At 46.2% G+C, this 27,079-nt stretch overlaps 3 protein-coding genes across 8 annotated transcripts; 2 read left to right on the top strand and 1 right to left on the bottom strand.

The window, feature by feature from the left end:
• Positions 1-1,226: 1,226 nt before the first annotated feature.
• On the top strand, positions 1,227-4,492 carry LOC121434421 (interferon alpha-inducible protein 27-like protein 2A). Of its 4 annotated transcripts, none has more exons than XM_041633353.1 (4): positions 1,227-1,309; positions 3,131-3,157; positions 3,709-3,828; positions 4,267-4,492. In XM_041633353.1, the coding sequence occupies exons 1-4, from the start codon at positions 1,288-1,290 to the stop codon at positions 4,338-4,340; spliced, it is 243 nt and encodes an 80-aa protein (XP_041489287.1). In that variant the 5' UTR covers positions 1,227-1,287; the 3' UTR covers positions 4,341-4,492. The 4 variants fall into 4 exon arrangements, with proteins under 4 accessions (XP_041489287.1, XP_041489285.1, XP_041489286.1 ...); XM_041633351.1 differs by having other exon boundaries at positions 1,276-1,309; positions 3,667-3,828; XM_041633352.1 differs by lacking the exon at positions 1,227-1,309 and adding an exon at positions 2,898-3,010 and having other exon boundaries at positions 3,667-3,828.
• Positions 4,493-11,460: 6,968 nt separating this feature from the next.
• LOC121434294 (interferon alpha-inducible protein 27-like protein 2) lies at positions 11,461-15,476 on the bottom strand. Its single transcript, XM_041633104.1, has 2 exons — positions 15,317-15,476; positions 11,461-11,555 (listed from the first exon to the last, which is right to left on the bottom strand). Exons 1-2 carry the CDS (start codon positions 15,474-15,476, stop codon positions 11,461-11,463), a joined length of 255 nt encoding a protein of 84 aa, XP_041489038.1.
• A 5,216-nt stretch (positions 15,477-20,692) lies between these two features.
• Positions 20,693-26,954, top strand: LOC121434432 (interferon alpha-inducible protein 27-like protein 2B). 3 transcript variants are annotated; one of them, XM_041633375.1, is made up of 8 exons: positions 20,693-20,851; positions 21,133-21,394; positions 21,497-21,648; positions 22,358-22,489; positions 24,943-24,972; positions 25,861-26,022; positions 26,390-26,554; positions 26,660-26,954. In XM_041633375.1, the coding sequence occupies exons 3-8, from the start codon at positions 21,531-21,533 to the stop codon at positions 26,779-26,781; spliced, it is 729 nt and encodes a 242-aa protein (XP_041489309.1). In that variant the 5' UTR covers positions 20,693-20,851; positions 21,133-21,394; positions 21,497-21,530; the 3' UTR covers positions 26,782-26,954. The 3 variants fall into 3 exon arrangements, with proteins under 3 accessions (XP_041489309.1, XP_041489307.1, XP_041489308.1); XM_041633373.1 differs by having other exon boundaries at positions 26,390-26,954; XM_041633374.1 differs by lacking the exon at positions 21,133-21,394 and having other exon boundaries at positions 26,390-26,954.
• Positions 26,955-27,079: the final 125 nt, after the last annotated feature.

Raw genomic sequence — 27,079 nt, forward strand, 5'->3', positions numbered from 1 at the left:
TAACCATCTCTCAGGCCCCCAGTGAAAACCATGTCAATAGAAAACAGGTACAAGAAAAAGAAAAGATGGGCTGGAGAAAAGGCTTCATGGTTAAGAGCACATGTTAATGTCCTTCTTGCAGAAGATAGTTTTTCAATTCCCACATCAGACAGCTCACAGCTGCCTAGAATTCCAGCTTCAGGGATCTGACACCTGTCTCATTTCCTTGAGCACATACAAAAACATATTCATGCACATTAGAAAAGAATAACAGCCAGGCAGTGGTGGCACATGCCTTTAACCCCAGCACTCTGGAGGCAAAGGTAGGAGGATCTCCATGAATTCCTGATCTATTTAAGTGTTTGGTTCCCAGATGGTGGAATTGTTGGGGAAGGATTAGGAGGTGTGGTCTTGTTGGAGGAAGTCATGTCACAGGGGTAGGCTTTGAAGTTTCAAAAGCCCACGGTTAGCCAAGTTATTTCTCTTTCTCTGCGTTCTGCTTGTGAATCAGACTTAAGCTGTCAGCTGCTACTCTAGTGCCATGCCTACCTGCATGCTTGCCTGCATATCTGCCTGGATACCTGCCTTCCTTCATGCTTTCCTGCATGCCTTCCTGAATGCTTACATGTATAACTGCCTGCATGCCTGCCCGCATACTTGTCTGACTGCCTGTTGTTATGCTCCCAGTCACGATAGTCATGGTCTCATCTCTGAAACTATAATCTCAATAAACTCTCTTCTATAAATTGTCTCGGCAATGGTGCTTCTTCACAGCAATAGAAAAGTAACTAATATAGAAGCTGGTGCCAGAAAGCAGGCCATTGCTATGACAGGCCTGACCATGCTGTCTTGGAGAGAATGTGGAAAATTTTGGTACTTTGGATTAGGAAAGGTCTTTAATGATTTAAATGGGACCAATGAGCTATTTGAGCAGGTGCTTGGAAGACAGCAGTGCTGAGAGCAATGTGGATTATGGAGAGAGAGCTCAAGAGGTCTCATAGGGAGAAAATATGAAGAACTAGGCTAGATTCGTGTGCTATTTTGGCAAAATGTAACTGCATTCCCCTCTTGTCCTAAGGGTATTCCTGAGGCTCAAACCAAAGAGTCTTGAGCAAATCTGATTGGCAGAGATTACAAGACAGTCTAATATTGGTTCTGTTGCATAGTTGTGAGTGATTATTCTACTGCAGGTCTACAATGAAGAAGCAAGCCAGTAAGCAGCATCCCTCCATGGCCTCTGCATCAGCTCCTGCCTTAAAGTTCCTGCCCTGTTTGAGTTCCTGTCCTGACTTCCTTTGATGATAGACAATGATGGGGAAGCATAAAGCAGGTAAACCCTTTCCTCTCCAAGTTGCTTTTGGTCATGTGTTTCATCACGGCAATAGGAACCCTGAATAAGCCAGAAATCTGCCCTGTTTCTGGAGAACAAGGGTGCTGAGATGCATATTTTTCTATATGAATATATGATCAGGAAATACCGGTGCACCGCAATGTCAGCATTTCATTTTAGTAATTTGCAAAAGCCAGGATTAGAATTAACACCCTTAAAGGAGAGGCTGGGACAGCGAGCTAGCAGAATTTCAGGTGTTAACACGGGCATTCTGGAAGGGCAAGTGTGTAGAGACCGAGTGGGTATCAGTGGTCGGTGGGGAGGGGATGTTTAAAAGAAAAGATGGGACAATTTAGGGGGTAAGAGAAGTGATGGAGGTTTCTAGATCTGAGTCAGTATTTGCATAAGTAACTAAATTTTATCCAAAGTTACAGAAGCTTGTACTAAAAGTGTGATATCTTGTCTGAATTATATCTTGAATAACTAGATGCCCAGAGAATAGCTCACATAGATCTGAAGAGCTAGTTCAATAGAAAGAGCCGTTTGTAAAGCAGCAGGCACAGTGTAGTCAGAATGGGTTGATACATCTTAGGAGGGACAGAGATGGAGGGAAATTCCACAGAGATGTGCAAAGAGTTCCCTCTGCAGGACACTGATGAAATTAGATACATTTTTGTGGATCAAAGTTCTAGAAAAGAAGCTGGAACTTTGCCTGAGCTCTTGGCAAAGGTGATTAACTCTTTTTTAAATAATTTATTTATTTTTATTTTTTATGTGCACTGGTATTTTGCCTGCACACATGTCTGTGAGGGTGTCAGAGCCTCTGGCAACAGAGTTACAGGCAGTTGTGAGCTGCTTTGTGGTGGGTGCTGGGAACTGAACCTGGGTCCTCTGGAAGAACAACCAATGCTCTTAACTGCTGAACCATCTCTGCAGCCCCTGATGAACTCTTTAGAAGATTGATGACTGCAGAGAATTTCAAATGTTGCAAGTCCAGAGTCAAATTCTCTTGGGACATCTTTAGTACTTCTACTAGCCATTCGCTGTCCCCATCTGTACCTAACATGGCATCTTTGTGTGTAAGCAAATCCTTTGTAAGACACAAACACCTGGTTCCTACCAACCACAAAGGGAGGAGCACCATCAGTTAGCACCTGAGGCCTACGGCAGAGGCTCCCCCATTGTCTCTGACCCTCCCACTTCATGTCTTCACTATTACATGGATTTGAAATGCTTTGATCTATGGCTTTCTTTGTTCGGTTACTGCAAAAACCTCATCAAACCATTGCTGTGTGCGAAGATGACATTTTGGGTAGCCTTATCTGGATACTCAAGCATAACTCCACAAAACTCTCATCCTCTTGCAAGTGAGAGACGTGAACTTTGTGCCCACATTTTTCTTGCTAAGTTTGTGAGTGTTGTTAGTTTCAGTTTTGATTTAGCGGCAAACAGCGCTGTGTGTGTGTGTGTGTGTTAAACATCAGTCAGGATAGAAACAAATCTAAAGGAAGCCATCAACTCAGAGGTAAGCAGAGGGGTGGAGCAGGTGCCTACTTCCTTATTGCTTTACAAACCTACACCTGGGAGCTGACTCATTGCAAGGGGCGGGCCATGTCTCTATTGGTTCAGGAGTCCTTCTCTCCTCAGATTTAAGTCACTTCCTAAGCTTACCAGCTAACAAGACATCTCTCAACATGCGGAGTTAGTAGCCCTCAGTGCTGGCGTGGGCTGGGAACTGGGCTCCCTCACCCAAACCTGCCAAGAACTCACTGACATCAGCCAACTCTAACCTTTCCTATCCACCCCATCTCTCTCTTGCAGAAGCTGTCACTGCTGCAATAGGAGGAGGTATGTTTCTTGTAGCTGCTCTGAGGTGGTGGGGGCTTTGTGTTTTGCGGCAGGTTCCACTCCAGCTCCGAACTTCTGCGGGATTATGGAGCTGCCTGGGTGAAGAGCCAGGGCCAGAGCTGTGTTTACGCCTGGGACAAGATTTAGCTTTCCTGCCCAGCTTAAGGTTTCCTGCCTAACTTCTCCTTCAGGCCTCGTATATGATAAGCAACAAGTGGAGAATTCACTGGGGGAGGGAAGGGACAACTATTTAAAACTACAGTAGTTAATTTTACCTAATACAACCCTGAAGGATGGATGATAACTTCTCCAGGGTCACATAACTTGGTAAGACCCTGGCTCTGTCAGATCCACTGACCTCTCGGCCTCCACCTGGCTCCCTGTCCTATCCTTCTTTACCTTGGGACTCTTTCCCTGCTGTTCAGAATAGAAAGACCCCTGAAACTGTCTAGGATTTCTTGAGTGAGTCTTTCCCCTAAGCCTGTACCACCCAGCTCCTCTTCCCACAGTTGTGGCTGTAGCAGCTGTTCCTGTAACCCTGACTGTCATAGGCTTCACGGGGACAGGAATAGCAGCAGCATCCATAGCAGCCAAGATGATGTCAGCAGCTGCAATTGCCAATGGGGGTGGAGTTGCAGCCGGAAGCATGGTGGCCACACTGCAGTCAGTGGGTAAGTGTCCCTCCAGGCAAAATGACTGGAGAGCCAGCCAAGGACAACATCTCCCTTCCTCTCTCTCCTTTCTCACCTTTTTGTCACCTGTGTCTTCTAGTTCTGTCCCTGGTTTCTGGTTCATTATGAGTGAGGCTGGGATGTGGTGCAGGGTAAGGGATGCTGGATGGCAGAGCAGGAAGGAGCCCTGGTCCAAGATTCATGCTCCCTGGGCTCTGAATCTTCCCTCACTGGGTGTCCTTCTCCAGTGTGTCCCCCTCTGTACTGTAATGTAGAGAGGACATTCATCTCTGGAGAGCTTACCCGAATCTGTCTTCTCCTTCTGGTCTAGTTTGAGTATCTCTGTTTAAAGCAGAGCCCCAAAGGTTCATACAAAAAGACAGTGGGGCATTTCTAAGCCTCAGGCCACTGACTGTCACTGCACTGTCTCCTTCCCAGGGGTCCTTGGACTTTCGACAACAACGAATGCAATCCTGGGAGGTGTTGGGGCAGCTATTGGATACTTGTTTTGAACTTAGGAGATGATACCTCTAGCAGTTGACCCCAAAGCCTATAAGGACTCATCAGGAGACAGTGTATCTATCCCGAGATGACCCTCTAAATCCCTCAATGTTGTCAAAAAAAAAATGATCAAAAATAAAGGCCTTATCCTGGCGTCCCTATCTTTGCTCGTGGTGGTTCTTTGTGGACTGGGAGTTTCAAGTCTTTAGGTTTTCTAAGCCAGACTCAGGCAAGAGATAAAAGGGAGGTGACAGATTGGCCAGTACACAGTCAGCAAGTAGAAGGCTTTACGTGGTTCCCGTCTTAGTGAAGATAGGTTGAGTGGTATGAGAGTTCTTGGGGACGTCATGAACCTCACTTTTTCCTCATTAAAGGTTGGCCTAACAGAGGTTCCTGTCCTGGGGCAAAGGTGAGAGGTAGCCAAGAACATTGACCCCAGAGCCTTTGATCCTTTATAATCAAGGATCTGGATATGCAGGCTGGTGAGCAGAACAGACCTAACCCACTGTACTGCTGAAAGTCTGACAGAGAACTAACAGGGACGCACTGGGCTAAGCCAATGCACTGGTGCCTCAGGAAAGAGATAGAATCAAAAATGGTCACCAAATGTCTATACAAATGAAGAGGAGGCTTAAATTCCTGCCTTACGTTCTGGAACCCTGACCACACCCTCACCCACGGTCAGAAGTCATCGCCCTTGTGATGCATGATGCAGCATTGAGCAGGGTCCACACTGACACACAAAAGACTTCGAGGCAGGAGGAGTCTGGTATTTGTAAGACAATTATGACACAGGACACTGTTCACTGTGGTGACAGGTACCAGGCACATTCATAGAATACAACAAGAGGTTGGGATCCTGTCTCATGCAAAGATCTGGAAATACGGGACATGGGAAGGCATGCAGAAGTCCATGAGGGGAGCACACGGAGTGAGATGAGGTTGTGCGCAGGCATCTGTGAGGTCTGGTCTCATGAGCTGGACTGCAGTCACCTGCAAGCAATCAAGAAGAGGCTCTGCTGCATTACTGTCTGCCAACAGGCTGGCTGGGTTGATGGCTGAAGTTTTACAGAAAAAGGCGTGGGGCAGCCGGGAGGTGGTGGTGCACACCTTTAAGAATGAAAGAAAGAAACAGATGTGCGGCTGGTCCAGGAGAAGTGCAGGGAGCGGAACAGGATCGCCATTACAAGATGGCGCCGACATCCTGTCTTGTTGGAAATAAACAACTCCTTATTTGGCTATGCCTTTGGGAGCTGCATGTCCCCTGCTTCCCGCATGCACGGTGGTTTAGAGTCCTTGGGCCTATCTTGACGCAGTCTAGTGTCAGCTGATGGTGGCAGCAATCACAGGGCGACAGGTGTGCCTACTCCCTATATAAGCAGCTGCTTTAGTGCTCTCGGGGCCCCTCGCTTCCTGCTCTCCCTCAACCAAGGGCACTCCATTAAAGCGTGATCTGAGAAGAATCCTCATGTGGTGGTTGTTCTTTCTCGCTGGTTGAGAAGTTCGCCGCAGCTGGTGCCGAAACCCCCGGAACTTCAGTCGCCAGGCGAGGGGCCGAAGAGGATTCAGAACTCAACACGCAGAGTGGTGACATCGAGTACTAAGGAATGTCAGGGGTTGCAAAGTCCTGGAATAAACTGCAGTGAGAAGAGCTCCGGTGGTCGCCTCATCCTTGCTGGACGAGGGTGACCATGACGGGACCCTCCGAACCTCTCTCCGTGGAGCCCAGAACTTGCTGCAGTCAGGGGGTGCACCAAATAATCCTTAAGGTAAAGATTGGGGATCCGCAACAAAAAGCAGGTTTTCTGCTCTCGCGGGTAGAAGAAGGGAGAGTGGGGGTAATAGGGCCACAACCAAAGCAGACGGTTTAAAATGAGGGCCATGACCAAAGTGGACGGTTTAAGAATGGGATTTTAGAATGGCTGCTTCAACATCACACCTGATTTTTCTGGCTCTTAACGAGCTGTTACGGAGCGCTTTGGAGAGGTTTTTGGCTGAAGGTGACACAATTGCTCTTTGGTTTGCTGTCTCTGGCAATCTTAATGTGTCATCCTGGGATAGGCTTGGTAGAGATCTGGATTTTGCCGCTGAACAAGGTATGCTAAGGAAGGGAATTATATTCATGTGGTTTGAGTTACTGAGGCCTCTGGAGTTTGTAGTGGAGTGTGAGCAGCGGCAGCTCCAAGACCAAGGAGCTCTAGGTGGCTCCAAGGCCAAGCAGCACTGAGGGTCTGTGAAGCTGCAAACAGGGGACCTGCCTTGAGGACCTACAAGGCTAGAATGCTAGGCCACTCCCATCATGGGCCTCAGGGCATACGACCCTGGTAAGGAACACCGGCTTGCACCTCTGTCCTAGCCCGGGGCAACCAGCCTGGACCAGGTCCGCCCAGCGACTCTGCTCAGCCACGCCTCCAAGCAAGGTTGAGCACATGTTCTTATGGTTAAACAACTTTGTATTTAGGCCCAAAAGGGGTATTGCTAAGTTTTGAGGTAGTTATTTGCCTAATTTTAAAAAATAGACATAATGGGGGGTCCCTCAATGCTGGGGAGACTCTCACTCGGGTCTAGGGATGGCGCAGGCCCCCCACATGGCTCGCCAAAGACCATCCTTGCTGAGGTTGAGCACATGGCCTTGGTTGGGGGGGGGAGTTTGACCCCGAGTGACCATGACCGGGAGAAAGAATTTTTGAGAAAAGAGGCCACAGCCCAATGGTCCAGGAGGGTCATAAATTCCAAAAATCCAGTGTTGGTCGCAGGAGGACAGCTCCTTGCCTCGGGACCACTCCCAAGGTCATAATCAGCTAGTTCCTAAAACAGTAACAGTAGTACCTGCAGGGGGAAACTCCCTGTTTCTCAAGATTATTCTCAAGATATGGTCTGGCTTTCTCTTGGGCTAGTTCCTAAAATTAGTGATGATCTCAATGGGGAGGCTCCCTGTTTCTCCTGATTGTTATCAGGATTGTAGTCTGGTTTTGTCTTCAGATAGTTCCTGGTTCAGGGTCGCTGAACAGGCTGGCCCTGGATTTTTGATTTTTCTCTTCCTTCTGAAGGAGTCTGGTTTATCCAAGTTATTCAATACTATGTGTGACCCAAAGGTGACTGTCGGTTTACACTTCCAGCAATGGAGTTTTTTCCCTACCCACATTTTCTTAGGCATAGGTTGTTAGCAATAATTTTTAATCTTGGTCATTTCTACAAGGATAAGATAAAATCTCAGAGTTTTGGTTTGCATTTCTCTGAGGGCTAAAGGATGTTATATTTAAACATTTTTTAAGTGTCTCTCAGTCATTTTTAAGTTCGTCTATTGAGAGTTTTCAGTTTAGGTCTGTAACAAATATTTTTATTGGATTAATTTTTAATAACTAATTTCCTGAGTTCTTCATATATTTTTGGAATGGATTTATGATAAGTAAAGATCTTTTCCCACTCTATAATCTTATACAAAAGGTTCTCAATTCAGGAGATCTAATTTATGGTTTCTCACAATGTTTGTGCCACTGAGGCTGTATTTGAGATGTGGCACAATGTGCTACAAAAATTTTTTTTCTGTAAGGTTCAACATAATTTTTATATGCTGAGGCCTTTGGCTCATTTAAACTTAAGTTTTGTACATGGAGATGGATAGGGATGTAGATTTATTTTCATTTTTCTACATGTTGGTGTCTAATGAGACCAGCATTATTAGTTAAAAAATGCTTCCTTTTTCCATTTTCCTATCTGCAAGGCAAACTCAAGAGGAGGATAGCTTACAAACTTATGTTGGGGTCAATCCTAGAGGGCTACAACCTAATGCGTTGTGGCAAATGGATGTTACCCATGTGCCTAAATTTGGCAAATTAAAATATTTGCATGTATCAGTGGATACCTTTTCTGGCATTATTCATGCCACGCCCCTAGCAGGAGAAAAGGTGACTCAAGTAAAAACACATTGCCTTGAGGCCTGGGCTGCCTGGGGAAAACCCCTACACCTTAAGACAGACAATGGCCCGGCATATACCTCCCATGGATTTCGTGCCTTTTGTGCACAGCTCCAGGTGACCCACATTATGGGCCTTCCATACAATCCACAAGGACAAGGTATTGTGGAGAGAGCTAACAGAAGTATTAAAGAAATTCTGCAAAAACAAAAAGGGGGAATAGCTGAATCCGCTTCCCCCAGGGAAAGAATCTCCCTTGCGCTCTTCACACTTAATTTTTTAAACCTGAATGAGTCGGGTACTGCAGCAGCTGAAAAGCATGCAGCAGGCCCTAAGGAAAAAAAGGAATATGTGATGTGGAAAGATGTATTGGATAACAAATGGTATGGACCGGATCTTGTGGTGGCAAGATCCAGGAGAGCTGTATGTGTTTTTCCACAGGGCCAAGAAGCTCTGCTTTGGGTTCCGAGCCAGCTGAGACGCATGATCAAGGAAGTTCCTAAGGATGAGGCTGAATCTCTGGAAGAAGATCCTGCTGACATCCCTGATGATGTGGATCCAGGGGAAGGCGGAGCACAGATGGGGAATCCTGTCAGCCTTCCCAAAGGCGATGCCTGTTCAGCATGATGCCACGGTTTTCCCCAGATTTTTACCACCAATAGAGACCTTGATTTACCATTTTTAATGTATGATTCTGAAGTAGCCCCTTTAGGAGAAGCACATAACATTACAGAGAAAGGGTCCCTGTGCTTTCAATAAGGAGTGAGTGGGCGTGGGCATGTTTTTGGCAAGCTGCCTGGGTGGCTATGTGTTGTGCCTGTGGTTGGTCTGCCGCCTTCATGCCCAAACCAAGAGGGACAAAGTAATTATCTCCCAAACATTGGCTGCCCTGGAGTGTGGCTCCTCCCCCCAGATATGGCTATCGGCACTAAGAGAAGCTTAGGGCTTCCATCATGCACAGCCTATGCACCCCATGGGATCTGTTGATCCATTGCACTTGGGTAGGTGTGCGGATGTAGGTTCCTGCGACACAGCCTTTACACCCCCAGGGTTCCTTGAATACCCATTGCACAGGGGAAGGTGTGTCCTTGGGCCTATCCTGTCGCAGTCTAGTGTCAGCTGATGGTAGCAGCCAATCACAGGGCGACACGTGTGCCTACTCCCTATATAAGCAGCTGCTTTAGTGCTCTCGGGGCCCCTCGCTTCCTGCTCTCCCTCAACCAAGGGCACTCCATTAAAGCGTGATCTGAGAAGAATCCTCGTGTGGTGGTGGTTCTTTCTCACTGGTCGAGAAGTTCGCCGCAGAGAAGTGCTTCATAATGCATCATTCCAAAATTGGATCCCACCATTCTAGGGTCCCCCTCAAGAATGCCTAAATCGAGTATGTGGTGTTGGGAATATGTCCTGGCCCAAAGCCAGTTTGCCAGCTTCTTTTATTAGCATAGCTGTAGTGACCAATAGTGACCAACAGACAGAAACAGGATCAAGTCTGTTAGATAGAGAAGCCACTTGCCTCTTCCAGGGTCCCAATTCCTATGCTATGATGCCTCCCTTATTTGAAACCATTTACATAGGAGGGAATTCTCTTGTCTCCTCTTCCTTTCCTGATTTCTCCAGCTTCCCCCCTGGGATCTCTTCTACAGATCTCCCTGAGGGGTGCCACCACTACTCAGTTGAATCTTTTGTTTGGCATTTTTCCCCACATAATCATAGTTATTTCTAACCCTTTAAGTGATCTTCAATAATTTGGCCTAATCGTACCTAACTTCAGGAGTTTCTTTCTAGTACCCGGGGCTGAGTGCACAACAAAACCAATACTATAGCTGGCTGCATTTCTTGTCTTTCTGTGTCTATGGGAGTGGATGTCAGGTGAGGCTCACAGAAGCGCCTTGGGACCCTGTGGTGATTCCTGGGGCTCTTGTGTTACCTCTCTCACCTGGACACACTGGTAACTTTTCTGGCAGCATCCTTCAATCCTTGTATAAAGGACCTGGGAAAAGTGCTCAAAGCCTCCTGACCTTGGGCAGTATTGGAATTTGAGTCAGCTCAGGAAGAAAAGAAGAGAACCCACTCTAAGAGGGTTGGCTGTCTGGCAGTAATCCTCTGCCTGGCCCAAAGGTGGTTTTTCTACTCCCATGCCCGGGTCTGTCCCTTCTGCAATGAAGAGGGTGACAAGGAGCTGTTGGCTGTCATTCCAGGTCACTGCTGGGCATAAAAACTGTCTCTAGGAGACTAAAGAGGACTTGAGGTTTTTCAGGGGATGGTGGATTTGGAATCTTCCAATTCTACAGATCGCTGCTTGAAAAGGAGACGTGAATGTTGAAAAGCAGAGAGGGGAGAGCCCTCGACTCTGGGGACACCAAGGGGTGCTCCCTTAGAGGTAGGATGAGGACTGCCTCTGCCCCAGGGAAATTCCTCCTGGAGCCCCCATAGCTAGAGCCACTCTGCCTCTGTGGAAGGGGGTGGGGGCCCAAGTAGAAGATACTACCACTTCCCCAGACCTAGTATGATCAGAGAACTGTTTTCCCCTCCCCATGCATGGCCAAGGCCTGTGCTGGGCACACAAAGAGGGAAGTCAGTTTTCTCCAGTGAGGCTGTGGAACTGAGAGAACAGGCAGAGGTTTTGGGTTTCTCTGGTGACCTAGCAGAGACAAAAGGTTTAAATGCAGGCCACCAGTAATAATCACTGGGTATGTCGTGCAAAGGACGGTAGGGATACAAACCTGGCTCTGGCTTTGAGATGAGTGGCTTAAAGCAGGATGTCATGCTAAACTTCTCATAGAGATTGAGCCAACCTGCACCTGCCTGGGATCTGGGAAGACATTTAGGTCAACTCCCCATGTAGAGTCACTGAGGAGGTGACCTGCTCAGAGCTATGGTATCAGTAGCAGGGCAAAGGGCAACTTCTGTTTGTGCGCTGAGATTTCTCCACCTGAGCACTCACCTACCCCTGTGTCTCTGTGAGAAGATGGTGGGAGAAGGAGGTGAGCCTACCACACACAAGCCTAGGGAACAGAGGCGACAGTCCCTGCTCAGCCTTCACCGCACAAACAGCGCACATGATAAAGAAAACTGCTGGCAACAACTCCATTTTATTTCTTATTTCGAATTGGGTATTTGAGTTGACTGATTGTACCCTGGGGTTAACTGATTGGACAGTTTGCTCTCTCGATTGGACAAGCTGGGGGTATTACCTCTGCCTCCATGTCCCCTTTCAGAGCAGAGAGGGGCTAGAACACTCAGATGCTGTGAGAGCAGATCCTGCAGAACACAAAAGGAACTTAGATGACAAGGAGAGTCCTGCAGCTCCTGCGGAAGAAACAAAGGAAAAAACTGTGGGATGGGATGAAACTGTGAGTCACAGAGGGTCATAGTTACCAGGTCATTCAGGATGGCACGAAGTACTGAATCTCCACAGAATCCTCCTTATTTCCAAATTCTGAGGATCAGTGTGTAGCACAGTTACTTTACAAAGAATGTCTCAATGCTGAAACTCCAGGGAATGCCAATCCATCTGGATAACATCCCCTTTGTAGGGAAGAAGGTTGGACCAAGGTGGAGCTTTGAAACTCAGACAAGCTGGTCAGGGATCCTTTCCTCCCTCCTCTACTTCCCCTGCTAAAACCATGAAAGAAGATAAAGCAAGAAGTGAGAAGCTGGACTGTGTCTTGCCCTCCCTCTAGTCCTCCTGCCATGACACTTACCTGATGTGAGATTTCCTTCTGAATTCTGTGAATATAATTGGTTAATGAATAAAGACTCTACATTATCCTGTGGGCATAGTAGAGCTAGGCAGGGAAAACTAAACTGAATTCTGGGAGAAAGAAGGCAGAGTCAGAGGCTCCATGCAACTGCTGCTGGGAACAGATGAGCCTGAACCTTGCTGGTAAGCCACAGACATGTGGTGGTACATAGATTGATAAAAATGGGTTAAATTAAGAGGTAAGAGCTAGCCAATAAAAAGCTAGAGCTAATGGACCAAGCAGTGATTTAATTAATACAGTTTCTGTGTGGTTATTTGGGGGCTGAACAGCCAGGAATAAACAAGCAGTCTCATACAACAAATTGGCACCCAATGTGTGCTAGCTAAATTCACATGAAACCTAGAGGGCTTGGAAAGGTATTCTAGAAACAAAAAAAAAAAAAACAAAGTTTAGCCACATTTTTTTTTTTTTACCGGATGTGCTCTGCTTGCTGGCGGCATGCAGCAGCTCCTTTAAAAGAGGTCTTCCTGATTCAGTGGTGAGCAATAAAAAAAAAAAAAAAGAAAGAAAGAAAAATCAAACCCACACGATTTCAAAATGACAGCACAAACTGCGTTGGCTCTTTTAGGAGGCCGAGTACTTGAATGGCGTTTGTGGGCACAGATGCTTGTGTGCCCACTCAGAGTTGGGTAGAAAGTAGCTGAGACCATGCCCATAGCTCAGGGCTCCCTGCCTAGGCAGGTGACGGGATCAGGTCTACTAGGCTTGCACAAGCAGGAGAGCAGGAGAGATTCCTGCTGTTACTGTACACAGAGATATTTCCAGGCCATGCCTTGTGCTGCATGGGAGATTTAGCTATTACTCAGATAAAAGGGGTTTATGTGCTGCAACCCTCTTCTCAGAATTAAAGTGGTGAGCACAGCTCCTACCTGGCGGTCCCAGAGCTGGTGGTAATGGTAAGTCTGCCATTTTAAAAAGCAGAGAGAAGCAGAGTCAGAACCCAGGTTTTTTGTGCCCAAGCTGCTTACTATTTTAAAAGCTCTCTAGGACAGAAAAGGATTACAAATACACAATAGGACAGATTCAGACATAAAAGAATTCTAAATGAGACACGGTGTTGGGTAAATGTACATAGGCTTGGGAGAGAGAAGAAAAAGAGTAAAGAGACAGTAAATGTAATATAAAAGAGTACAGACAGTCATAAAGATAATAAAATAAATATGAAACTTGCAGAAAAAGTAATAGTGTAAGAAAAATAAGTCACGTAAAGATGGAATATACATAAGAGAGACTGGATTATGTATATTATTGTGTTTTCTTTGAAATTTTGTGACTGTGAAGGAGCTAAGTGCAGAGAGAATTTTTTATTGTATGAGCTGCTAAGATAAACTAGCATGTATATTATAAAGGTATTTTGACTTCAGAATTTGGGTCTAAGGATTTGTTGCTTTGTAAAAGAGGTTCTTGTTTTGTTTCCACAGAGGATGAGAACCTGTGGATTCATTCCAGGCTAATGTAGTTTGATGGACCAAGATCCCCCAAAAGGTTGCTGTGAACCCCCCCAAAAATTACTTCGCTCAACAAAAAACAGGAAGAAGTTTGGAGAGAATTATGCCTAAATTCCCAAATATTGTTTATAGATGTTTGTTTATATTTAAAGGGGGATATTCTATTATATTCTATAACAAAGGGGATATTATATAGAATATATTATATATGACAATATATAATATATATATTATATATATTTCTGCTCTTGATTAAAGTGTTGTGTTTGTGCAGCTCATTTAAAAATGTAATGTATAATTAAGAAACATAGGTTAATTGACATTCATCTATAATAGTCAAGTTTGTAGTCATGTTTGTTAGGTTTTCTAGATATACAGAGATATATTTCAGTTAGATAGGTATTCTCCAAATCTTTCAGAGACCTTCAGAATATGGCATTTAAAATGCTTAAGAACTTAGTACTTTTCATGAAAGTAAGACACATCTGATCCTGGCAGCACCAAATACTTCAAGAGGAAGATGGGCATCAAAGAGGCTCCTTATGAAGTTTGTTAGCCTTTTGAGCAAGAAACTGTTCTTGCCTGGACTGCTTGATGCTATGCTATATGAACCAGACATGCAGGACCCACAGAGAAAAGACTGCTGACCTAGCCTAAAGGTGACATGGACCTTCGAGGTTCCTGCTACATGAAAGAATCTACAGACATTCTGCAGGACACAGAAAAAAGTGACTGACAAACTGCCAATACAGGCGGAACTGTCCTGAAATTTCCTGCTTTATAGAAAAGTCTGCCAGACACTATGGGACTGTAGGCTAAAGATTGGATGCCACAACGTTACAGAAGAACTTTGGGTGACTGTCCAGGCAGCAAGATGTCTCTGTCAATTCTAGCGTGGTGTGGGAGGTCCTTCTGTCTATGTGTTGCTTTTATTGGTTAATGAATAAAGAACTGCTTTGAGCCTATGGCAGGGAAGAACAGAACTAGGCAGGGAAAGCTAAGCTATATGCTGGAAGAAAGAAGAGCAGAGTTAGAGAGAGGCCATGGACCCCATCAGAAACAGATGCCAGAACTTTAGCTGGTAAACCACATGGCAATACACAGATTAATAGAAATGGGTTAAATTAATATGTAAGAGTCAGCCAATGAGAAGATAGAGCTGTGGGCCAAGCAGTGATTTAATTAATATGGTTTCCGTGTGATCATTTAGGTTCTGGGTGACCAGGACGAATAAGCGGCTTACTACTACACTAGAGTTTTAGAAGTCACTTACAATGTACTTCCTGTTTAGTTAAGTAATATTATATCCTTCTGGAGTCTTTGATGGAGTTGAAGAATAGATAGTTATAGTTACAGTTTTCCTTAGCTATGATAAAAGATAAAGTAGATATGAATATTGTAACTGTAATCTTGTTTAATACCTGTTTTTTATATGTAATTTTACTATGTTAAAATTAAAACTTTCTTTTTTTATTTAAACAGAAAAGGGGAAATGGTGTGGGAGGTCCTTCTGTCTGTGTGTTGCTTTTATTGGTTAATGAATAGAGAAACTGCTTTGGCCTATAGCAAGGCAGAACTTAGCTAGGTGGAGAAAACTAAACTAAGTGCTGGGAGATAGAAGGTGGAGTCAGTGAGAAGCCATGTAGCCCTGCCAGAGACAGATGCTGGAACTTTACCTGGTAAGCCACAGCCTCATGGTGTTACACAGATAAATGAAGATGGGTTAATTTAAGATATGAGTTAGTCAGAAATACGCTTAAGCTATTGGCCCAAAAGTATTGCAAATAATATAGTTTCTGTGTGATTATTTTGGGACTGAGCAGCTGGGAACAAACAAGCAACATCACACTACACTTACCCACTGACTGCAGAGTGGCCACCAGGCTACCAGCCGCAACTCTACCCCCATTAGCAATAGCTGACAAGGACATCATCTTAGCTGCTAGAGAGGAGGCAGCAATTCCTGTCCCAGTGAAGCCCACAGCACCCAGCACGGGGGGCACAGCACCTATGGTCATGGCTGTGGGAAAAGGGGCAGAGTCAGGTGGATTTGTAAAAAGGGACTCCCAACACACTGGGTCAAAATGGAGTGGGTGCTGCTGGGGTCTGGAAAAAGGGAGAATGAGCAGAGCAGACTGGGCCAGATCTTTTCCTCTTCCCTCTAAGGCCTCCTTGGAAAAGCCCAGGTGGAAGGTGGGGCCAGAGGCAGCTCTGAACCAGAGAACCGGAAGTTAGAGCCAGAAAGCATAGGCAAAGAGTAGATGTTTGTCACTGAAGATAGAGTGAGTCCTGGGCTGGCTCTGAAGGGTAGCAAGGCCTTCATCAAGAAAGGTGCTGCTGGTGCCACGGTGTCTGTCCTGGTCTAATGCTGGGATAAGAGCAAAGTATACCCAAAGCCAAAAGTCCAAAGATCGTGTTTACAGAGGATCACATCTTGCCCAGGAGATGGGAGATCCAAGGGACACAACTGTTGAGACAGAAGGAGGTGTCAAGAGCCCTGCTGTGTCACCAGTGAGCAAGTCCGGAGCCACCAAGCTGGTGGGGCCTGCATAGCATGTCTAGTATGTTCCTACTCTTTGCCTATATAGTTCTACGGTCCCCTGGAAATCTCTAAATGAGCTCAACAAGCTCATTGTTTTTCAAGGAAACGGGAGCTCAGAAGAGTTTAAATACATTCACTCGGCCCCATGGTGACTATTCTCACAGAGGGTGACAGGTGTCTGCTAAAGATGTGGCCTCTGACTGCACTGCACTGCCTCCTTGTGGAGGCCCACAGAAGTGAATCCCTTCCACGTCGACAAATGGTCAGAGAGTTCAGATCTGTTCTTGCTCCATCAAGGTTATAAGACAGGATATTTTGACCTAAGGTGTGGTTTAAAATGCTTTGCTTAGACAAAAGGATATTGTGTTCTAGGTGGTGGTTACTTGGTGTTTTAAGATGTGAGGAGGTAATCACATTTACGTGTTCTTTATATCATGGTAAAGAAGTCTTTTGCCCTCCCCCATTTTGAATTGGGGCAGATAAAGGATATGGTAAATAAATTTGGCGGATCAGAGTATGCAGTGGATGCCCTCCTGCTTCTATCAATTATGTCTTAATCCTCATCCCTCCTGCCAAGCATAGACTAACAAGTCGGGTGGGACCCTGAGACCTCCTTGTTTCAGTTCTCTCTCTCTCTCTCTCTCTCGACTAAGTTACTATCATAATTACTTCTCTATTGCTGTGATGAAATAACATGACTAAGACAGCTTATAGAAAAAGCATTTTATTTAATTTTTAATGATTATTTTTGTTTTATGTACATTGGTATTTTGCCTGATGTATGTCTGTGTGAGGGTGTTGACTCACTTAGAGGTAGCCTTTCAGGTAATTGTACACTGCCATGTGGGTGCTGGAAATTGAACTCAGGACCTCTGGAAGAGGCCAGTGAGTTTTCCTAACCTCTGAGCTAATTCTCCAGTCCGAGGTCCTTCTTTGGAGACACTTCCTTCCTCCCATCTACAGCCTTGCTCAGCACCTGCAGGGAAGCCTCCTAGGACAACATGGGCTGCTTCCTGGCTCCCTGTTTACGGGGAGGGTAGGAGCGGACTAGTACCCCTTCCCTGAAGATACTTATCTCCCCCCAAGCACAGCAACAGCAGCCTTGGCTAGAAAGGAAAAGAGAATCCTGTGAGAGGATCCGCACTGTCCCTACACCATCCTGCTTACAGGAAGGGCCGAGCCCTGTCTGTTCCTCCCTGAGAGAGAGGACCCACATGCATTTGTCTGCCCTGAGGAGGCACAGGCAGCTTGGCTCTGGAGAAACTCAGACATCTCAGATGGATTTGCTCTGTTCTTCCATTATTTCCCTGCTTGCTGTTTGCCTGTTGTGGGGAAGGAAGTCTGATGTTACCCTTTCTGTTCTCTGTAGCCCCCAAAGGAGGTTAGGTTCAAACAAAACAAAAACAAAACCAGCTGGGATAGAGTACTGGGACTGTAATTGACTTTCCTATTTGATTGATGGAGGCCTTAACCACCATTATGGTCCAGAACATGGATAGCAGGCAGGCAGTCATATGATGCTTTTGAAATCTCAAAATCTAAACCCAGTGTCAGGCAGTGGTGGCACTTGTCTTTAATCCCAGCACTCGGGAGGCAGAGACAGGATACAATAATCCATCGTATTAGTAAAAGAAGCAGTAAAAGTTGCATTGGAAATGAAAACTGCTATATTACCTGTTATCCAGCAGGTGGCACTGTTGCCAAGACATGACTAGAATCAATGCAAAGGTGACAGAAACCTTTGTTTCAGTGTCCACCTTGATATTTGTTAAAGACTGGAAAATATGAGTTGCTCAACAAAGTAAATGTAATTACATCAATTCCATACATGGAGCCAGAAACCTAGAATCCAGGGGCAGAGAACAGCAACCCAGAAGCTGCATATGCCACTTCCCAACAAAGAGTCACCCAGAGGGGTCGCAGCATTTGGCAACCACTTGCGCTCTGACTTGCACTCTCCCTTAATCTCTTTTGATCACAGAGGTCGGCAGTCAGAGATGGATTTGAATCTTTTTCGCCCCAGAAGCCTAAGACAGGGACTCAAGTAATTAAGAATGCCTATTCCAGTGACAGATAAGTCTGGGCAAATGAGAAAGCCTTCACCTAAGACAGACGCACTCATCTGTCCTGTTGAGAAGCACAGGCATTATTAAAATTAATAAGAAGGGAGGAATTGTAGGGGCCCATTCCCACATTGTCTGGCAGTCAGAGAATCTGAGAGACTTACAGGCACAATTCGCACTTCCACACAGGAGGTGGTCGCCTGGCTCTCATGAAGTAAAGAAAACTCGGTGTCATCCTGAGGTGCCAGGATATGCTAATTTGATTCTGCTCCTTCCATGGTAACTATGAGGTCACCTGGTGAGGAGGTGTTTTAGCCTACGTGACCAAGTGGACATAACGTGACTTGAATCATTCCCGTTACCTAGGCAACAGAACGTTAATAAAGCTTTTCGTTACCTTCTCCCCCAGATTACCTTTGGTATAAAAGCTTTTGGAAATTATAAACGTGGGTGATTACGGGATCTGAATAATCCCTGAAACTCCCTCTTGATACTGTTGCGTGAATTGTGTCTTTGTTTTTCCCACGCCTCTACACTGGTGAGAACTGTTTTTTCGTAGGGGCTGGTCCCCGACAGGTTCTCTAACAGGCCAGGGCTACAAAAAATAAACTAACTTCATAGCCCCAAGAAAGCATTACAAGTTTCCTTTTTTATGGTCAAGGGTTCCATGCAGGGCAGAAACTATATTGTAAGATTTCAAACATTTTTGCTGTCGCTATGCCTTGGAGAAGGCTGTGTGAACTCATCTGCCCTCCAGGCTCCACCCCTGCCCTGCAGCTCACACTGCAAGGTCCTCTCAGTGGAGCCCTGACTCAGATTTGCCTCTCTCTCTGACAACAATCACCCTTGGATACAGTCTCCAGTCTGGGAAAGTCCTGCTTTTAAGACCACTAACCACAAAATGTTTAAAATGTTCATACACTTAGGAGTACAGAATTTAGCACACAAGGTCCTTATTATGCCTAGTCTCCTTAGGAGTTTACTTCCATAAGCCTACCTCTGTAGATAAGAAAAAGATCTTTCATTTTGCAGTTTAGGCTTGCAGTCCACTAATTAGGGAGCTGACTGAGAGAAAGAGCTCCTTCCTGTGACAGTTGATCTGGATTTATTATGACTCTGGTTCTTATCATTTACTCAAGAAATGGCATGTGACCTTCAGATATAATGCCTGAAAGATTTTGTGGGTCTTTGTAAGCTGTGAAGAACAAACAGAGTTGGCAGAATTCAACATGAGAAAATAAAGAGTGAAATCATCAGGAAAGTGTGTGCTTTTTTCTTTTCCCTAACCCTCTCAGATAGCAAAAAGTCCTAGCTTAGCAATGCTGTGAATTTTCCTCTGAACCCTGCCCACAGACCATAAGCTGGCACTTCCTTTCCTGGGCATGTTGCCCACCTGATAGGAGGTCAGGGGACTTGATGGCAGACCAGGACCAGTGGTACATGTGACCTTGCAATGCTCCCTGAGGAGCATGGATGATTAATAGTCAGGGTTGTCTCCTGTTGCTATGGGAATGGGGCCTAATTGGGGGTGTGTGGGGTCAATCATGGTGAGCAATAGCGGAAACTTTCTCAACAACCTGAAACTTCCACTATTGTTATGCCCAGATTACGACCCCCAGAGGGAGACCACCAGAGAGGCCCAGACTGTAATAAGCAAGGTTTAATCAGCATAATACAAACATGTTTGGAACCCCTGTCTCCTGACCCTGGTATAGGGAGGCAGAGAGAGGACTTGTCTCTCCTCTGTGGGGTAAGCTTTTAAAGGCATAATTACAAAAAGGCTTTTTGAAGCTGCTTTGGCACTGGTGCAAGGACTTTTGCTCCCTCCCATCCTGCTAAATCAGCCTTTTCCTTGTTTTTAGAGCAAGGCCACTGTTCCTGAATTAGGCCATGTTTATCAGCCTGTACCAGGAGGCTAACTGGGCTGAGCCAAGTGTTCTTGTGCTCAGAATCTCCCCGTTGGGGGAGGGGAAGGACACTATCTTCCTGGAAAACATTCTGCTAGGAAATTTCTTCTCACCCCGTTGAGAATAAGGGGTGAGGGTTCTACACTATATTACAAATTTTTCTTTATGACAATCTACAACAAACCTCTTTATATAAGTTGAACTTTCTAGTCATATTGGAAGCAGCACTCCTTTAGATAAATTCCACTTAATGTGATATAATAGTTCCTAAGAAAGATTATTTAATAAATCGTCATAACATCAATTTTAGTACTTCCAGTTCCTACAGAACACTGGCATGGGTTGGGGTAAAAACAGCCCTAGCAAAGAAGTGATATGTTACAATACATTGTAAACACAGTAACACTCAGAAGGCCTCAGTTATAGAATAATAGCATATTCTTTCCAACCCAGAAGGACCTGGAGAGAGCAGGGAAAACAAAGCCTATCTCATTGGCTGCTTTGGATCACTGGGTGAGTCATCAATCAGAGTGGATTTTTTTTTTTTTTTTTTTTTTCAGGCCTGGAGAGAACAGGGAAAACAACCAACTCACTGGCTGCTTTGGATCACTGGGTGAGTCATCAGAGTGGATTTTTTTTTCAGGCCTGGAGAACAGGGAAAAGGAAACCTATCTCATTGGCTGCCTGGATCATTGGGTGTGTCTTCAACAAGACTGGGTTTTATTTCGGGACTGGAGAGAACGGGGAAAACGAAACCTGTCTCATCAGCAGCCTTGGACCACGGGGTGTGTTGAAGAACAAGAGTGGATTTCTTTTTTTCCCAGGACTGGAAAGAATAGAGAAAAAGGAAACTTATTTAATTGTCAGCTGTGCATCTCTAGGTATGTCTTCAAGCAAGGGTGGATTTTCCACTCAGAAAAGAACTGAATTTAACAGAAACACATTCAAGATCCGGGGGTGGAGGGGTGGATAGATGCAAGGGTGGGGTCGTGGTTGGTGGTGGTAAGGGTCATTTCAGGATACTCAGAGATTTATACTGGGTAAGGACAGGAGACAGATTGCTCCTTTCTGGAGCCCATAGTCTTGGTGGCTAAGTCCCTTCAAGGTTGAGAGGAGGCCAGTGTACCCTCACTCTCTGACCCATCTTTTGTTCTCATGAAAGCACAATCAAGAGTGCCTACCTAGGAGGAAGGACCCAAGGCTTCAGCTGCCCCTGGAGGCAACAGAGTGGGTGAGATGAGCTCCAAGTGTTAGAGCAACATCATCGCGAGAGTTGGCATTTGTCAGCAGCTGGACGTGCATGTCTTTGCCGTGGAGCCTTTCACCCTGAGCAAATCACTTGCAGTGGCTTAAATGGTTCCTGAGCCCCCCGCCGTCTATTAAACAGGGCAGGACCTTGCACTGTTACCACCAACTCTGACCAGGTGCTCTATCCACCCTGGAGTCTCTGGGATTTCCAGGTTGGCTGGTGGGAATCCACCACTGGGTCCCCAGTCTCCTCAGCAAAACTCCAATTCCGTTAACAGATTCGGGTTGTGTTTGGAACTTCTACTGGACCCCATGGCATTGTCTGGAACAGGCACGCTAGTGGCTTCCCTTGTCTGCAAGATAACAGCTTCAACAGCTATGGCCAAAGTTGGAGGTGCAGTCTCGGGTACCATTCTAGCTGGCTCCCAGGGTAAGTGACAAAGGAGGCTCGAGAGTTGGGGTGAGGAGATAGTGATGTAGAGTACAGCATCCTGCCCTTGGCTGCCCACTCTCACACACATGGCCTTATCTGTGAGAAAGCCCCGAAGGAGATCAGACCCTAGCATTGTCCTGGGCTTTGATTCCCTAACAGCACAGACGTACATGCTTTACAAGGTCCTACTCAGAGACCTTGGTTCCTGGGGTCTGGATCTGGGTTCTATATTCTGTTCTCACGTCTCTTTGATTTACCAGGAGAATTCACATTTTTTTTCTTTTCTGAACTTTTGAGCTTCTGAATCTACAACTAGGGTGTCGATCTTTACAAAGTTCTATACTTCAGTCCTTCTTCCAGTTTTGTGGCCTCCTCTTCACTTTTATTAATTTATTTTCCTCCCAGATACCTTCTCTGTCACCCCCAAATTTTCAGGGTTTTGGTGTCAACATGTTTGTGTGTGTGTGTGTGTGTGTTTCTACAGACATATTTTATCATTTGCATGGTCATTATAATGCACCTGTGTCCCTAGAAGAATCTAGAGACATGGACTTCTGAAAGCACACACAGCCTTTTGTGCAGGTAGTGTTCTTTTCCTTTGTATCCCCAGGGCAGATGCACTTAAGGATTTCTCTAGACCACACAGCAGGCAATTCATGGAGGATGTGCTTCTGACACTTCCCAAACTGTAACATTTTCCCTCCAGGGCTCACCCTGTTATACCAGACTGCCCTGGGCTCTGGAGCACCTGTGCTTGCATCTGCATTCGGGGCACTGAAGGCTGGAAGCATCCTGTCAGGGGGCCCTGCCTATGTCTTGGCTGTTTGTCCCACTGGAGGTAAGTGGCCCTGCATATCAGACAGTCCTCCTTGAGCCCCAAATCGGCATGGAGAACTGTTAAGAAAAAAAAATTATGAAGAGGGGCGGCTCTGCCAGCGCAAAGAAATCCAATAAGGCCAGATCAAACCAAATTAAAATGTACATTATTCATTAAGTACGATGCTCTTGAGAGACGGAGCTCATGGCAGGACAAGAAAGCAGGGAGCCCATGCAAACCCGAAACCACGTGTTTCTCCTCTGGGAGCCCACTTAAATACTCTGTGGAAGTGGTCCTGAACCCTCAAGAACTTAGCATGCTGGGATTTGGAGTCCAGAGTAATTTTAATGCAGCTCCCATGCCAGGGTCATGGGCAAAGCTCAAGACTCAACAAGGACTGTGACAGGCAACAGTTTGCTCTCCTTTCTGCTTGTCAGAAATGCAGATGGTTAGGGAATCCAGAGAAGTAGATAATATAGGATCAGTAGGATATTACTGCATGCATTCATGCCTCAAATTTTAGCCTATTACATTGATAAATTCCTTGAAGTGGTCTAATAGCCTCAGAGGAAGATAACATTGTTGCCCTCTCTTTCTGGAGAGGGGGCTGACTCTATACCACAGGCTAGCTTAGCAGTCACTGTGCATGTAACACAGTAAAATTAATTGCCCTTAAGCCTGTGACAGTTTTCCTGTCCATTGTCTAAATACTGAAGCTGCTGGCACAGCCACCATGCCTGTCATTATTATTCCTCATTGACCAGAGGGACCATTGTTGAAGGCCCTTGGCAGGAGGCATTGTAGGGCTTCTCCTTCTGCAAGGGCCAGTAAATAAAAAGGAAATTCAGAGTTGTGTGGGTGATAGTGGAAAGAGGCCCAAGACTGAAGTTCTAAATATCTCCAAAAAACTTGGCTAGTTCTGTGGCCTTCAGTAGAGCCCAGCATGGTGGGATTGCGACAGGTAGCACTTCCTTTGGAGCAAAGGCCTTCATGTTCATGGCCAGGGCAGCCTGGTAACAACCTCCCCTGCTTGCCAGTACCAGTAAACAGCAAATGATTTCCAACCATGCTCATGAGCCCCTGGGTCCACAGCCCTCCAGAGAGTGCTCCTGGCAACTCAGTACCTGCTTTGTACAAACCTGGCTTTCATTCTTCCAGTTTAACCCATAGGCCACTAGAGAGCTGAATAAGCTCTCTGGGTTACCCTTGAACTCCTGGCACTACAGCTTCAGAGTTTTCAATGCTGGCCCCTGTGTCTGCTGGGGATCAGGATCCTGCATGCTGCCTGGAGGCCCATACTGTTGGGCGCTGAGTTCATATGTACCCAAATAAAGCTTAATATGGTAGCTCAATATTTAGATTAATGAATTCTGTTCAAAGGGGGTCTGGGAGGGCTAGCTGGAAAAGTGAACAATGAACTGATACCTCAGTTTATCCAAACAAGTCTCTTAAGTAGCCTTCAGCTGGGTGGTGGTAGTGCATGCCTGTAATCCCATCACTTGAAAATGAGAGGCAGGCAGATCTCTGAGTTCAAGACCAGCCTGGTCTAGACAGTGAGTTCCAGGACAGCCAAGGCTACACTTTAAAAAAAAAAAATTCAGTTCACAAGTTTGCATCACAGATGTGCTGCCTCGATCCAGTTAGACCTTACCATGAAGTACCTCTTTCGATACCCTGGAGATTTTCTGCTTTCCATAGGGCCAAGGAGAGTGTCTGATAATCCACACTGGCAAACACTGGAACTGCTTCCTATCAACCAGCAGCACTATGTAAAGGGAACAACCCACCAGGATAGCTATTGTGTTTGGATGAGAACAGAACCCAAAGACTCACGTACTATCCTGCTTCCTCACTAGTTGGTGGAAGATTTTGGGAACATTTAGGAGGTGCAGCCTTGATGGAGGGGGTGTGTCACTGGGTTTAGATTTTGAGGTCTCAAAAACCTCTTGTCTGCCTGCTGTTGGGCTGCTGCTGTGCTCTGGAACGTGATGGCGGCTAAGCCCTCCATCAGTCAAGCCAGGACTGCCAATAACAGGCCGAGTACTCTGTGCTCACTGAGAGAGGCTACCACATGGTTTCTAGTGATACCCATAGGAATAGTGTTCTTTTTCTCTTTTTACATGGAGCCAGGATAGTCATTTCCTTATCAGCCTGTATCCCCAGCTGGTTTTGTTTTTGTTTTGTTTTGAACCTAACCTGCTTTGGGGTTTACAGAGAAAAGAAAAGGTAACCACATCAGACTTCCTTCCCCACAACAGGCAAACAGCAAGCATGGAAATAATGGAAGAACAGAGCAAAATCCATCTGAGATGTCTGAGTTCTCTAGAGCCAAGCTGCCTGTGCCTCCTCGGGGTGGACAAATGCATGTGGGTCCTCTCTCTCAGGGAGGAACAGACAGGGCTCGGCCCTTCCTGTAAGCAGGATGGTGTAGGGACAGTGCGGATCCTCTCACAGGATTCTCTTTTCCTTTCTAGCCAAGGCTGCTGTTGCTGTGCTTGGGGGAGGTAAGTATCTTCAGGGAAGGGGTGCAAGTCCACTCCCACCCTCCCGGTAACAGGGAGCCTGGAAGCAGCCCATGTTGCCCCAGGAGACTTCCCTGCAGGTGCTGGGCAAGGCTGTAGATGGGAGGTAGGAAGTGGCTAGAAAGAAGGACCTGACACAAGGGTGGAGCATACTGTAGTCACAGGCCACATCTCTAGCAGGCACCCACCTCCTTGTTTAAGAATAGTCACCTTGATGCCTGTTGAATGGATTTAAACTCCTTCGAGCTCCTACTTTTCCTTTTCAAAGATGAGCTTGTCAAGCTAACTTAGAGTGTCTAGGGTGCTGTATGTCTGAGTTGAGGAGAGTTGGAACGTACTAGACAATGCTATGCAGGCCCATCAGCTTGGTGGCTCCTGACTTGCTCACTGGAGACACAGCAGGGCTCTTGACACCTCCTCGAGCCTCAATGGTTGTGTTCCATGAATCTCCTGTCTCCTGGGCAAGATGTGATCCTCTGCAAACACATACAATGGGCCAATCTCTTACCCAAGTATTAGATCAGGACAGACACTGAGGCCTCAACAGCAACTTACCTGGTAAAAATCTTGCTACTCATCTGAGCCAGCCCAGGACTCTATCTGCACTGACAAACATCCACTCTTTGCCTATGCTCCCTGATTCCTGAGTCCTGGTTCTCTGGTTCAGAGCCTGCCTCTAGAACTACTATCCACCTGTGCTTTGGGCTTCTCCAGGAGGCCTCAGAGAAAGAGGAAAAGACCTGGCCCAGTCTGCTCTGCTCATTCTCTCTTTCTCCAGACCCCAGCAATCCTTTCCCATTCAGACCCTGTGTATGTGGGGGGGGGGGGTCCCTTTCGCCAAATGCACCTGACACCAGCCTCTTCCCACAGCCATGACCGTAGCTGCTGTGCCCCCCGTGCTGGGTGCTGTGGGCTTCACTGGGACAGGAATTGCTGCCTCCTCTCTAGCAGCTAAGATGATGTCCTTGTCAGCTATTGCTAATGGGGGTGGAGTCGCGGCTGGTAGCCTGGTGGCCACTCTGCAGTCCGTGGGTAAGTGTCATGGTAGGTGGACTAGAGGGAGGGCTAGACACAGTCCAGCATCTCAGATCCTGCTTTATCTTCTTTCAGGGATTTAGCAAAAGATGTGGAGGAGAGAGGAAAGGATTAGCTGGGGTACAAAGCTCCACCTGGGTCCAGCCTTCCTCCCTAACAGACAGGGAATCCCTAGAGTTCGTTATGGACTTCCTTTTCTTACTTGTAAAAGTAATTGTGATGGATACAGATCCCAGAGACTTTAGAAGTAGCCATGCTGTGGAGAGTTTGTGCCTTAGGCCATCTGAATGATGCTGGCTATGATGACCCTCGGGGACCCAGTTTGATCCCATCTCATGATTTTCATCATTTGTTTCTTCCCCAGGAGCTGCAGGACTTTCTCTGTCATCTAAAGTCCTCTTAGGCTCTGCAGGATCTGCCGTGGTGGCCAGTGTGATGGGCATCTCTCAGAGTTCCCGATCTTCTCTCCTCGGAGAAGAGGACATGAAAGGAGAGGGGACAGGTCACAGCTTGTCCAACCTAGAGAATGGTCAGTTAACCTTAGGGGACAATCTGCCCTCCTGGCATCTACAGGACCTACCATTGTGTCAGCATAATGGTATCTCTGAGAGTTCTATCCTTTCACTCTTCACAGAAGCAGACAGGGAAGCAGAGGAGACACCCCCAAGCTTCTCCCACACAGAGAGTGATCAGTTAACCTCAGGGAATGATCTGTCCTCTTGGGATCTGCAGGATCTTGTCTTCTGTGTAGTGTAATGGCATCTGTGTGAGATCGAGTTCTCTGTTTAGAGGACAGGGGAGTAGAGGTGACACCTCCCTGCTTGGTCAACCTAGAGAATGATCAGTCAACCCCAGGAGACGATCTGCCAGTGTCAGATGCCTAATTGGAAATAAGAAATAAAACCAAGTTGTTGCCAGCCTTTTCCTTATCATCATGTGTGATGTTTGTGTGGTGAATGTTGAGCAGGGACTGTTTCCTCTGTTCCCTGGGCTTGGGTGGCTTAGGCTCACGTCTTTCTCCCACCATCACTCACAGAGACACAGGGGTAGATGA

The sequence above is a fragment of the Microtus oregoni genome, unplaced genomic scaffold, assembly GCF_018167655.1.
Source record: "Microtus oregoni isolate MIOR12 unplaced genomic scaffold, Mior012 000043F_ref0000047, whole genome shotgun sequence".
Taxonomy (NCBI): Eukaryota; Metazoa; Chordata; class Mammalia; order Rodentia; family Cricetidae; genus Microtus; species Microtus oregoni.